This window comes from Rhinolophus ferrumequinum, chromosome X, assembly GCF_004115265.2.
Source record: "Rhinolophus ferrumequinum isolate MPI-CBG mRhiFer1 chromosome X, mRhiFer1_v1.p, whole genome shotgun sequence".
Lineage (NCBI taxonomy): Eukaryota > Metazoa > Chordata > Mammalia > Chiroptera > Rhinolophidae > Rhinolophus > Rhinolophus ferrumequinum.
Genome location: NC_046284.1, coordinates 5,032,572 through 5,046,260, shown reverse-complemented (window position 1 = coordinate 5,046,260; position 13,689 = coordinate 5,032,572). Strand labels below are relative to the sequence as shown.

Sequence of the window (13,689 nt, the reverse complement as noted above, 5' to 3'; positions counted from 1 at the left end):
TCCAAAAAGTTCTCAGGAAGAATTGCTGAAATTTATGACAAAACTTCAAACTATGGCAAAATCTGTGATAATATATAGATTATTCTACTCTAAACATAGAACAGCCACTGAATTTAAAAAGCAGTAGTAGGAAAGACACTTGATGGATAGCAGAAACTGTATAGCTCATTTTGAAGCACAGTCAACTGTAAAGTAATATACATCCAGATTGGTGCCGGCCAATAGAAATATATCAAGAGCAAAATATGTAATTTTCAATTTAATATGTATAATTTTAAGTTTTCTATAGCCACATTAAAAAAGCAAAAAAAAAGCAACCTGGTAAAATTAATTTTAATATTATATTTTTAAGCAAATGTATATGAAATGAAATGTTCTCACCAAAAAAAAAAAGGTAAATATGTGAGATGATGAATGTGTTAACTAACTAGATGGTGGAAATTCTTTCACAATGTATACATATATCAAATCACCACGATGTACGTTTTAAATATCTTACAATTTTATTTGTCAATTATACCTCAATAAAGCTGAAAAACATTCACATGTTATTCCATGTATAATCAATATATTGTGCTAAACCTTCAAAATCGGATTTGTGCTTTACAGCATATCTCAATTCGAATGCTAAACTTTCAATGGTTAAAGTGAAATTTAATCCTAAAATAATAAAATTGTTGCGGAACAGAAAAATATTTTAAACTGCTTCCAAGTTTAAATTAATTAAATTAAAAATTCAGTCTCTGTCATACGTGCTAGCTGCATTTCAAATGCTGGATAGCCTCATGTGACTAGTAGTTACCATATTGGTCAGTGCAGATCTAGACCATTCCAGACAAGATGAGGAGGCCTCTGGTAATTCAAAGGGAAGTAAAATGATCAGAGGGAACCAAGAAGAAGTGACCCTCTGTTGTCATCTAGAAAGTGGACTAACCAAAATACGGATAGTTTATGAAGGGATAACTATGATTTTTCAATTATCACTTAACTAAACACCATCTTTACACATTCATTTCCAAAAAGGACACTTCCTCACTTCCTTGTTAGTAAAAATGTTTAGACTCCCCAACAAACCTGAACTATATAATTTCTGATAACTATCTGTCTATGATTATCATCTATCTATCTATCTATCTATCTATCTATCTATCTATCTATCTATCTATCTCCCTCCCTCCCTCCGTAATGAGGCACTAAGTAATACTCCTTCAATTTGAAAACATCTTCAATCTGTTCCTGCCTTTCCTTTTGCACTGACACCACTCTGGCACCAGGCTTCATGCTTCATCTTATCTCACACTTGAACTGCAAAAGCTTTCTCACTGATTCTCCTAGCCCAGTCTCTGCAATCTAATCTACATTCTTCTTTTTTTCAAAGATTTTATTGGGGAAGGGGAACAGGACTTTATTGGGGAACAGGACTTTATTGGGGAACAGTGTGTACTTCCAAGATTTTTTCCAAGTCAAGCTGTTGTCCTTTCAATTGTAGTTGTGGAGGGCGCAGCAGTTCAGCTCCAGGTCCAGTTGCCGTTGTTAGTTGCAGGGGGTGCAGCCCACAATCCCTTGCGGGAGTCGGAGTCGAACAAGCAACCTTATGGTTGAGAGCCCACTGGCCCATGTGGGAATCGAACCAGCAGCCTTCGGCGTTAGGAGCATGGAGCTCCAACCACCTGAGCCATCGGGCTGGCCCCTAATCTACATTCTATACCTGCATTACATTAACCTTTCTGAGACATCATTTTCATGATCTGACTGCTCTATTAAAACATGTTCACTGGCTCTAATCTGTGCCCAGAATAAAACTCGTTATTCTTACTGTTTTTTCCACCTCTCAGTCATTTTGGTACATTAAACTTTTCTCATTTTTGTTCTCCAGTTAAGTTTAAGTTTTTTGATCTCCTATCAATTGTGGTCTCCTTACAGGTCAGAGTTACATGTTACTCTTCTGATAGAACCCTCAATATGTTATGCTGTATTTTGCACAATGATGCTTAATGAATATTTATTAATTTGAATAAATACAGTGGAATCCCCAGCTAACAAACTGCTCTCGTATGTTTCCTGGATAAGAACATGAAGAGTTTAGGTCACAGAGACAAACTTCATAATCCATCCATGTTTCACTCCTGCTTCTCAAGCGTCATTATATTAATTATAGTAATCGGTAAAAATGCCAAGTGTCAATATATTTTAACCTATGATCAATATGATCAACACAACCCCTAGAAACAGACTTCTTTTTAAGTCAGCATGTTAAGTTAGTGTTTTTAATTGGCAAGATTTTTAAATAAACCAGTGACTGAGGAGAAGCAGAAAAGAAATAGGATTAAATTATGTCCCATTATTTAAAAGGAGTGATGGCAACTTTACGCCACCAACAGAAATGAAACTTCTTGCATTGAAAGTATAAAGGGCTTCACCATATTTCTAGGAAATGGTGTTGAAAGATAAATCATTTGAACAAATTTGTTCAATGAAACCATGAGCCCACAAACAAAATATTTTATTTTTGAGAAAAGTAACATGTCCTTTGAAAATTCAAGCAATGGGTATTAAAAACCTAATTTATGATTTTTTGTTGGAAAGAAGTTGGTTTAAGGAATTAAGAAAATGAAGTCACAGTTTAAATTCTCTTCATGTTTAAATAATTTATTTCATGTTCACTACTTGTGTGTTCATTTCAATACTTGACACTCATATTTGTCAGACATGAAATATAGTGGTCTATTTAAGAGGCTTTAATGATTGACAATATTTTTGCAATGCACTTTATGAATATAAGTATTTTCATAACAAAGAAAGAAAACCATTGAATGAGTAGACACAATGACATTTTGAGCATTTTTTTGATTTACAAAAGTATGACTAAGTTTTGTTTTTCACTAAATGAATACAATCACTGTAAAAATATATGTGTGTATACTCACACACACAGTACAGAAATATTCCAAAGTGGCAAATTTTTAGTGCACTGCCAAAGTGCTACAATAACTGTCATCCATAGACATTCACATGCAAACACTATTGGACTAATACACTACAGCAAATAAGTATTAGCAGAAGTCCTTCACAAAAACTTTTAAAAAATAGAAATAATGAAACAAATCCACTTCTCATATGAGCAGTATAGAAAATAATCTCTTATTATCGGCGCCACATCACATATACATACACACAGTATTATCTAAGCTCAGAAAATAACTTCTTACTGTACACGCAGAACTGCAGTGTACACTCAGGAAATGTTATCATTGGAAGAAAATGGGCCATGAGGATAATGTCTGAGGGATAGTGACAGGAAGAGATCTAGCTATTAAAAAATAAAAAAAGGCATGGGAAGGACTGGAATGCACATGCAAGGGAGTGGAGTGGAGTGGGGAGAAAGGAAGCAGGAAGTAACCAACTAAAGTGGGAAAAGCAGCTAGGACACAGCAATGAATCATGAAAGTTGGATGGGTGGGAAGGGAGAGGTAAAAGGAATTTTTCTTTTTTAAGCTATATATAGAAATGTCAGTTACTAGCCAAAGGCCATTTGGAATGTGAGTTAGCTAAATTGTCACATGACTCATAGAACAGACTTTGCCAAAACTACCTCACAGGGTCATTCTGAACAACAAATAAGATTTCCTCATCTTCACCAGCTGTGAAGATGTTCCACAAAATTCAAAACGCTACACTCATATAAGACAACGGTTTACACAATATTCAGATCCAATCTTTCCTTCCAACTCTGGGAAAGTGCAAACAATGAGCTCTTCAGACCAGAGAGAGGAGGAAACCTCTGCTCCATTATCAGAGTTTCATGAAACAGCAGGATCCACAGTCATAGCGAAGTCTGACTTTGGAAGCAGAACAAAGATGGCGTTAAAATGATCTAATGGAGAGGGATGCAGAAACACCTGTGAGGAATGTCTCCTCTCCTGGCATTTCCCCACAGAAATTCCAGGGGTTGGGGTGAATTATTCAGTGGAGGGAAAAAAGATTCCCTGTTCTGCTTCACCCTACCCCTCACAAATCTTATTGTCAGAACATGAACAGGACTAAATTATCCCAATTTCTCCCTTAGAGTAGAAGGAATGAAAGGGTAAAAAGATTATAGAAAGTCATCAAAATATGCCAAAGTGCGTATTTTTCCTTACATATTAAAAACTGGAAAAGTCTAAGGTGTGTTAGCTATCTATGTGCACTGCTATTACTATTTAACAGCTAGGAAACTGAGGCTCAGTGACACTAATTTATTCAAGGCCACTTATCCACCACAAATTTGACCCTGGGTCTGTTTCATGTCAAAATCCTGGCTGGCAATTTCTACAAGGAAGCCTCCCATTATCAAAGGAGGTCAGGAAGATAAACGGAGAGAACAGCCAACATGTTTTTTGCTCCTTTTTTTTCTTGTTAGTTCTACCATTATTTAAGAAAATATTTTAGCATTGAATATTTCCATTAATATTTTATAAATGCCTTAAACAGCATTTCTTCCTCCGTTAATAGTAATTCTACAACAATTCATGATATCAGAAGCACAGGTAATCATGAATTAATGCAATGAACAGCAGCAGCTGTGGATATCACGAGATAACACCAAACACTATGTGCCACCTGATAGAAAAACATAACACAACCAATGAAAAACTCCCATTTCCAATGTGATCAAGTCTCTAGATCCAACTATTTAATTGAGGGAACAGAGGGTAGAGGAACTTAACACCTCAGGGATGCAATCAACAAAGCCTAAGCAAATGCTACATGTGAAACAACCTCATTTCCTAAATGAATAAAGTTGCAAGAAAAAAAGAGGCAAAGGGGACATAAATAGATTAAAAAGACACTTCTTATTATGGTGATCACTTCCTAAGTTATATAAATGTATGATCACTATGTTGTACACCTGAAATTAACACATGTTGTTATATATCAACTGTAACTGGAAATAAAAATTAAAATAATAAATTAAAGAAAACATTAAAAAGACACTTAAGAGACTTATTGGAATTCTAATTATAAAAAATATTGGGGTGGCTGGTTAGCTCAGTTGGTTAGAGCACAGTGCTGGTAGCACCAAGGTTGCCAGTTCGATCGCCTCATGGGCCACTGTGAGCTGCACCCTCCTTAAAAAAAAAATTAAAGTAGCATTTATGAGACAACTGGATGTTGTAACACTGACAGAACACTTATTAGTATTAAGATAATTAACGTTCAGTGTGATAATGGAATTGTAGTTTTCTTTTCCAAAAGACCATAACTTACAGAGCTATATATTGAATATTTATGGTTGATTTCAACCATATGATGATGATATGTCTGGTACTTATTACAAAATAATACTGGAAGTGCGCTATAGTGGAGATTACATAAACAGCATTGTTCATGAATTGATAATTGTTGATGTTGGGTGCAAAGTACATAGATGCTCATTATATAATTATGGGCATTTTATGCATGTTTGAAAAAAAGCACATGCAACACAATCACTAAAAAATGTCATTGCTCAGAAGTGTATTATCAAGGATTCCCACAGCTGCAAAAAAAAGACGTTGGAAACAATCTATTCAAACCACCTCATTTTATAAATAAGTAAATTAAGGCTCAGATAGGTTAAGTGACTTGCTCAGGGTGGCACAACTGGTCAGTTCCAGACTCAAGATCAGAATTTACTTCTCCCAACTTGTAACCCAGGGCTCTGTCCTTTGTCATAACTATTTAAAACAAACGAATGCCTTTAAACATTTAGTCCACAACATCCTCAAAACTGGGTGTAAGTAAGAAAAGTAAGCCACGTGGCGAGGAATGAGTAGAGTTCGTTCATACCAAAAACGAGCTGCCAGTCACTGTGATAAGATCCGTTTCTTTCTGACAGCCATGGCTTCCTGCTGGATTGGAGAATCCAAACTGGGTTTCTTCTTCCTGCCCAAAGAAGTCAGAGTCAGGATGCACGTTCCACTCTGCTTTGGTTGGCGTCAGTAGTTCCGAGACACTGTTTTCACAAAGGGTGCTGGACGGAGTGAGGGCATCCGTGTCCACTGTCAGCTTGCTGCTGGGGGTCAGAGCTTGGGGCTCCTGGGCGGAGTTTTTCAAAAGCAAGGAGCCCAGAGGCCCCAGAGGCCCCGCACTTGGACTCGAGACATCATCCATGTCTAAGGGGTTCTGCTGAAAAGCGGCGGCGGTCGTTCCAAAAAAGAGAGAGGTATCCAGACTCTGAGGAAGGTCAGTGGTGGCCAGCAAGGCCCGAGGGTCCACAGCCTGCCCCAGGGAACTGCTGTTGTGACCTGCCAGAGTTGAGCTCACAGAGGCCACATCAATGGTCAAGATGCCAGAGTTCACCAACGCCGTGTCCAGCACTGCCGCGGAACTGCCGCCCGGCACGTCCGAGAAGAGAGACACCAGCTCCGCATCACTGAGGTCACTCTGTCCCTGGCTGGCGAGCTCACTGCTGGGCGTGAGAGAGTTGGCCGCTTCCAGCTGGGCTAAGAGGTCCTGGCCCAGGTTGTGCCTCTTGGCCATGTGGGTCTTCATGCTGTGCTTGGACGTGAAGAGTTTGTTACAAGTGGAGACAGGGCAGCGGCTCTTCCAGGTGTCCACATCCTGCACGTGCTTCTTGGAGTGAATGTACAGACTGCTGCGCGCCGAGAACCTGGCGCAGCAGCCTTCCACGGGGCACACAAAAGGCTTTGTGCCCAGGTGGGTGATGCTGTGGCCTTTCAGGTGCTCGGCCCTCGTGAACGATTTGCCACAGCCCTCCACCGGGCACGTGAACCTGCGGTCGTCGTCGTGCTTCCTTTTGTGCCTTAAGAGCTTGGACATGCTGGTGAAGTTCCAGCCGCAGCCGTCAAAGTCACAAAGGAAAGGTCTCTCGCCCGTGTGGCTCCGCAGGTGGATTTTCAGCCGACAGGCCTTGTCGTACTGTTTGCTGCAGCCGGGAAAGGAGCAGGAGAAGAGTTCCTGCTCCCTGAAGTGGGCGCGGTTGTGGGAGAACAGGGCGCTCACCGTGATGAACGTCTTCTTGCAGCCGGAAAACGCGCACTGGTAGGGCCTCTCGGGCTCGAAGTGGCTGCGCTGGTGCGCGCTGAGCTTGGCCTGCGTGGGGAAGCTCTCCTCGCACACCTCGCATTTGAACGAGTTCTCCTGCTCGTGGCCCTTCATGTGCGCCTTGAGGTTGTACACGGTGGTGAAGCTCTTGCCGCAGCCCTCGGCCGGGCAGCCGAAGGGCCGCAGCTTGTCGTGCGACTGCAGGTGTCGCTTGAGCTTGTACGAGGTGGTGAACGTCCAGCCGCAGCCGCCCAGGGGGCACTTGAAGGGCCGCTGGCCCTGGCTGCTGCTGTGCGTCAGCAGGTGCACCTTCAGCTGGTGCTTCTTGGCGAACGTTTGCCCGCACTGCGCCTCGGGACACAGGTACAGCAGCATGCCCGAGCCCGGGCCCAGCGGCCCGCGGGGGCTCTCGGCGGCGGCGGCGGCGGCGGCGGCGGCGGCAGCGGCGGCGGCGGCGGCGGCGGCGGCGGCGGCCGCGGCGGCCGGGCCCTCCGCCTCCTCCTCGGGCGCCGGGGCGGGCGCGGGTTCGGCCGGCTCGGCCAGCAGCAGGTCGGGCGGCAGCTCCGGGCAGTCGCCGGGCTGCGCGGCGTGCGGGGCGCCCGCTGGCGCCGGCGGGGCGCTCAGGGGCCCGGGCTGCTGGGCAGGAGCGACCCCGGGCTCCCAGGCTGGCGGCGGGGGCGTGGCCAGGGTCAGGACGCCGTTCTCGAAGCGCAACAGCAGGTTTTGGTTGTGGATGGTCACGGTGCCCGCGAAGGCCGCGGCGGGGCCCAGGCCTGGGGCGGGGATCGGGGCCCGGGCCGGGGCCGGGGCCTGTGCCGGGGCCCGGGCCGGCGCCGGGCCGGGGAGCGCCGACAGGCAGCGGGGGCCCGGCGCGGGGCGGCCCGCGGGGTTCGCGCCGCGCTCGCCCCCCGGGAGCCCTGGGCCGCGTTCGGCCTCCTCCCCCCACACGGGCCCCGCGGCCTGGCCAGCGCCCGCGCTCTCCACGTCGCCACCCACCGGGTCCAGCAGCACCAGGAAGAAGTCATCGCCGCCGCCGCCGGCCGGATCGGGCCTGGGCGCCAAAGGGCTCGGGCCCGGGCCCCGTGAGGCCGCGCGGGCCTCCTCGCGCCGCCGCCCGGGCCCGCCATCTTGGGGCCCCCGGAGCAGCAGGAGGCGGCGCGCGGGGGCCTGGCCAGCCCGCGGGTCAGGGCCTCCGTGGACCCGGCCGCCGCCCGCGGGGCTGCCAGCGCCGCCGCCCTGTCTCGTCCCGCGAGCCGGGAGCAACCTCGGGATTTCCATCTCCGCGTCCGTGAGGCTCGGCTGGAACCAGAGCCGCGGAGGAGGTGCGACCCCGCCCCCTGCCGCGGGCCCGAACACGTTCCTGAAAGGGAAAAAAAAAAGTGCAATGCGCAGAAACTGGCCCTATCAGATATTAAAACGTGTTTAACGCCACAGTGATTTAAATATTGTGGTACTGGGTCTCTGGGACAGGATAGAGAGCCCAGACGCAGAGCCTGGTGTGCCTAAATACATTCCACACTTAATATTGGTAGGAAATCCAGGAGGTCTTCCCAGGTATTGGGGGACCGAATGACAGTTCATTCGGCAAATGCTGCTGGAACACCTAGGTTATGTAGCTGCTAGATGCAACTGAAATCCCTGCCTCTCCGTATATGCCAAAATAAACACCCCCAGCCCCTCCCAGTGCTGAGCGCGCTGCTTAGTGCTTTTCATGTGTGAAAAATCCTGTAAGGGCTTGGCTGCCTGGCTGGGTTGGTAGATGGATGAGAGGATATTCCTGAGAGAACACAGTACGTGTCAAAACTACAGGGTGCTGGCAATTCCTGCTGAAAATGATGTCTCCCTCCCCTCACCCCCGACACCTTCCGTATCCAGAACTCTCTTGAGCAAGGTCCTCTGGAAAATTTGGCACATAGTCTTTTTTGTTTGTTTTTTGTTGTTGTTCTGCTGATGCAGAGATTAGAACGAGTGAGAGGTGGGGCCACAACAGATCAGCACTGTTCAGCCTCGCAGAGCTAAGCCTGGAGGATGAAATAATTCACACCGAGATCTGGAAACCACCCCACCCCAACCCTCTGCTGGGTTCTCCCTGTACAGTGCACAACCTAAACCAACTCTTGGCCCTTCCCCCGTCAGTCACGCCAAGGTCGACTTCATGTCCAATGTCACAGCACTAGGAGGACCGTCCTCAGCTGACTCTGGATGCTCCGGCACACACGGAGGAGCGAGTACCTGTTAACTGGGATAAGGCCAAACCCTAAGTCGCTGCGATGACCTCTCCTGAGGGAAATGCGCAGAGGACCCCGTGCGGTAGCCCCCCACCCCACCCCACGGGTCTGCTTGCGATTCGTTGTGGTGGCCCGGTCTCACTGTCGAGGGTTTGGCCTGCGATGCCTCGTGATCTGATCAGTGGTGACGGTGATCCTCCAGTGTGTCTGTCATCAGTGAGTTGGGAATTGATCTAAATATAGGGTGAGGCATCTAGCCAGAGAGAGGTTTAGAGGGATGGCTGGAGTACCCGGTACCTATAGTCTCAAGAACCCCTGCTCTGACCCTCTTTTCGCGATAACACCCTCGCCGACACCTGGATTCCAAGAACAGGCTTTTCATCCATGACGATTCAAACCTCATGAAAACTTGTACTTCACGTATTTTGCTTCGTCTGACAATTTTGGAGGGAGCGTCTTTTTCAAATCTGAGATCTAGAGGGGTGCATAAAACATATCTTCCGTGTTTAGATACTTTATAAAAGCAGCCGCCCATGTCACCAGGGTGGAGAAACAGACCACGCATTGCCAGCCATCCAGAATTCCTCCCCATCACAAACCAACTCCCTCCCCTATGGATATAGTCATTATTCTGCCTCTGCGATCATCATCTCAGTGCTTTCCCTCATTTCTTTACCACTTCACATGAAGTTCTATAAACAGAATCACACTGCGTGCTTCCCTTTAGAGCTCACGGTCCTTCCCTCTGTATCATATTCATTTCAGAGACTCATCCATATCGCCCCACAGTAGCTGTACATCCTTTGTCTCCATCGCTGACTAGCATTCCTGTGTATGATTTTAGCAAAGGGATTATCATCTGATTCTGCCATTCTATAGTTGCTGGACACGAAGGGTTGTTTTTAGTTTTGGGCTATGACTATGGACAATGCTGCGATTGGGCAGGGAAAGAAATACAAGAAAGTACTTGCCAACCTGATATTTGAGAAGGGGTTAATTCCCGAAATATATAAGGAATTTCTACAGTTCAATAGAGAACAAAACAAACAAACAAAAACACACAGAAAACTCAAACGTGGACAAAGTCCTTCAACAGACAGGACTGCAAAGAAGACATACAAACGGCCAACAGGTATATGCAAAGATGACAACAACATCACTCACTGCCCAGTAAACACAAATCAAGACCACAATGAGGTTACAACAATACCGTTGACTGTCTTCCTTATGCTATAGTCCACCTCCCGGGACTACAGATATACGTATACTTAGAGTTGACGTACATACAGGTATTGTAACAGTCATATCTCAGAGGGGTTGCAGCTCGGGGGAGGGGCTCATCACTTTCGTCTAAGTAGCATGTTGCTTTGTACACCTAAAACAAATGAAAAGAAAAAAAACAAAACACAATGAGGTAGTGCTTCACAGCTGTTAGGATAGCTAAATTGGAAAAAAGAAAAGGATGGCAAGTGTTGGTGAGGATGTAGAGAAATCGAAGCCTTTTTACACCGTTGGTGGGAACGTCAAGGTGGTGCAGCTGCTGTGGAAAATAGGATGGAGGTTTCTCAAAAAATTAAAAAGAAAACTGCCATGTCACCTTGCCATCCCCAAGATTTGAAATCAAGGTCTCGAAGAGATATTTGTACTCCCGTGTTTATTGCAGCATTCTTCACAATAGCTAAGATGTGAAAGCAACTTAAATGTCCACGGGCAGATGAACTGATGAAGAAAATGTGGTATATGCAGGCAGGCAGTGGAATAACATTCAGCCTTAAAACACAAGAAAATCCGTCCACGTTGGACACCGCGGATGAACCTTGAGCGCATTAGGCTGAGTGAAATAAGCCGGTCACAGAATAACAAATACTGTGATTCCGTTCGTATGGAATCGAAAAGAGTCGAACTCGTAGAAGCAGAAATTTATGTTTATTGAGATTACTTTTTTTTTTCTTTCGGAGCAGTTTTACATTCACTGCAAAACTGACGGGACTGTACAGAGAAATTCCCTACGTAACCCTGCCCTGATGCACGCATGCATAGTCTCTCCCTTATAAACATCCCCCATCAGAGTGGTACACTTGTCATGATCGATGAACCTACTTTGACATTTTATAATCACTCCAAATCCACAGTTTGCATTACAGGGCCCTGTCAGTGCTGTGCATCCTCTTGGTTTGACCATATGTATGATGACACGTATCGACCACCGTAGTATCGTACAGTGAGGTCCTGTCACTGCCCTGAAAATCCTGTGTCCTGCCAATATATCCCGCATCCCCAGCCCCTGGCCACTACTGATCTTTTTACTCTCTCTCCGTGTTTGGGCTGCCCTCATCAATTTCCTTCTCACGGTCACGGCAAGAGGAGTGCCTTCCGGACCTTCCTCGGTGCGGTGAGCAGGTCTTAAAAGAGAAGCCCACCTAATATCCCTCTCTCTCTGGTTCTTTGAATCCTTTTCTCTGTAGTATACCACGCAGTTCTAAAATTTCGACTTCATCTCATCTGAGCCACTGTTTGGTCCGTGTTTCAGCCAAACAACCAAACTTTCAGAGCCCTTCTTAACCCTCTGGGTTTCAGCATCCAATTCCAAATCTCTGCTTCGTGGGCCCTCATCAATAATTTTGTCCTGACCCAGCTTTGTGTTATCGCCTACCATTATCCCACAACCTTAATTATCTATTCACATACGTGGGCCCCAGAAGTGTGGGATAACCTTGAGAAACCATGCAGCTCTCTTGGAGTGTAACACACCTCCCAGTGGGTCATATTTCATACCTCACATTTCAGGGCCTGCAGGTACTTGAGTCTACTTCCGGGCCTAGATGCACAGAAAGCTTGTGAGGGCGAGGCCAGACCAGAATCAGGAGTGTGTGTCAAGGCAAATGCCTCACGGGGGCCATTAGAGATTCCTCAGGCAAAGTAGGTTTACTGCACTCAGACAGGGGTGGAAAGGCAAAGAAGTGTCCTTAAAATCAGTGTCTTCCAGCACCACGACGACCCTCCCATACACGGCACTCCAATTTTCAGGATCCCATTACTTTGTAGTCAGCGTTCCCATTCTAAGAGCAGACACCCTGTGCGATTAGAAAATTAACTTTTCTTAATTCAGCCACTTGCAGGGCGAAACACTGGACTTTGGTTTTCAGCAGTCTCAGCTCTGTAGGTGTAGGAGATACACACGGCTTCCTCTCAGACCGGAGATAACCTTTCAGGGCCTTTATCTGCCACTTGATCTGGGAGTTGGGATCCTTGAGCCTTTCCTTTCCCCTCCATTTTCTCTAGTACAATTAGAAGCCGTCAGCCAGTCTCAGTACCCTCATTAGTTTGACAAAATGTTCTAGGGTATCAGATGCAAGGTCACTCCGCACCTTGCCTCTTCTAAGGATTTGAGTGAAAATACCAGATGGTGATCGATTGTGAATCTCTAGTGCCGCAGGAATTCATGGATGTCAGCACTCATTTTTACTACTGGACGTACGGTGCCTTCAGAGCTAATTATATTACAGACCCAATTCCGGAAGCCCCAGAAACAATACTGAAAACACCTTCTTAAGGTTCTTTTCCTCTAGACACTATCTTAGCACCAAAATATGCTAATGAGGGTCCTCCAGGAAACACAATAGCATTATTTCCTATCAGTTCTGTTTCTCCGAAGAACCATCCTACATCTAGATGGATCCATATGTGTGTGTGTGTGTGTGTGTGTGTGTGTGTGTATGTATATGTATGTATATACATATATATGTATGTATGTATATATACATATATATGTGTGTGTGTGTGTGTATATATATATATATCTATATATGTATATGATATGGATAAAATGAGCCGAGCCCATGTGATTGTGGGGGATGGCAAAGACTGATACCTGCAGGGCAGACTGACAGGAGGGAAATTCTGGCAAGACTTCACATTGCGGTTTTGCATCCCAGCAGTCTGGAGGTAGAAGTATGTTCCTATCCTGATGATCCCAATGTTTTCTGTTAAAGCCTTTCACTGATTGGATGAGGTTCACCACCTTATGGAGGGAGGGTAATCTGCTTTACTCAAGGTCTACTGATTTAGACGTTAATATACCTGAACCCACCTCACAGCATTGTCGAGACTGGTATTTGACCAAATAACTGTGTCCCATAGCCTAACCTAATTGCCAAATGAAATTAGTTAACTCTTCCAGTGAATATCACATTGATGGATATTGATATTTTACTCACAAAGTCTGAATGTTTTCATTTTCCTATCATTTGTTTCACTCATTGTACAAGTACTCATTGATGCATAGCTTAGGATCTCGACATATCTACCCATGACAAAGCAGAAATGCTTTATCGAAGGCCCCCCCTCTGTAACCCCAATGCAGCAAATGATTATAACGCAAAGGAAACAGGTGACTGTATCTCTTAAACCTTAAAAAGATTTCTAAGGTTTACAA

The 13,689-nt window shown here is 45.5% G+C and overlaps 1 protein-coding gene across 1 annotated transcript; it reads right to left on the bottom strand.

Annotated features, from left to right (window-relative positions):
• Positions 1–2,635: 2,635 nt before the first annotated feature.
• On the bottom strand, positions 2,636–8,319 carry ZXDB (zinc finger X-linked duplicated B). Its single transcript, XM_033116760.1, has 2 exons — positions 7,498–8,319; positions 2,636–7,434 (listed from the first exon to the last, which is right to left on the bottom strand). The coding sequence occupies exons 1-2, from the start codon at positions 8,302–8,304 to the stop codon at positions 5,803–5,805; spliced, it is 2,439 nt and encodes an 812-aa protein (XP_032972651.1). The 5' UTR covers positions 8,305–8,319; the 3' UTR covers positions 2,636–5,802.
• Between the last annotated feature and the right edge of the window lie 5,370 nt (positions 8,320–13,689).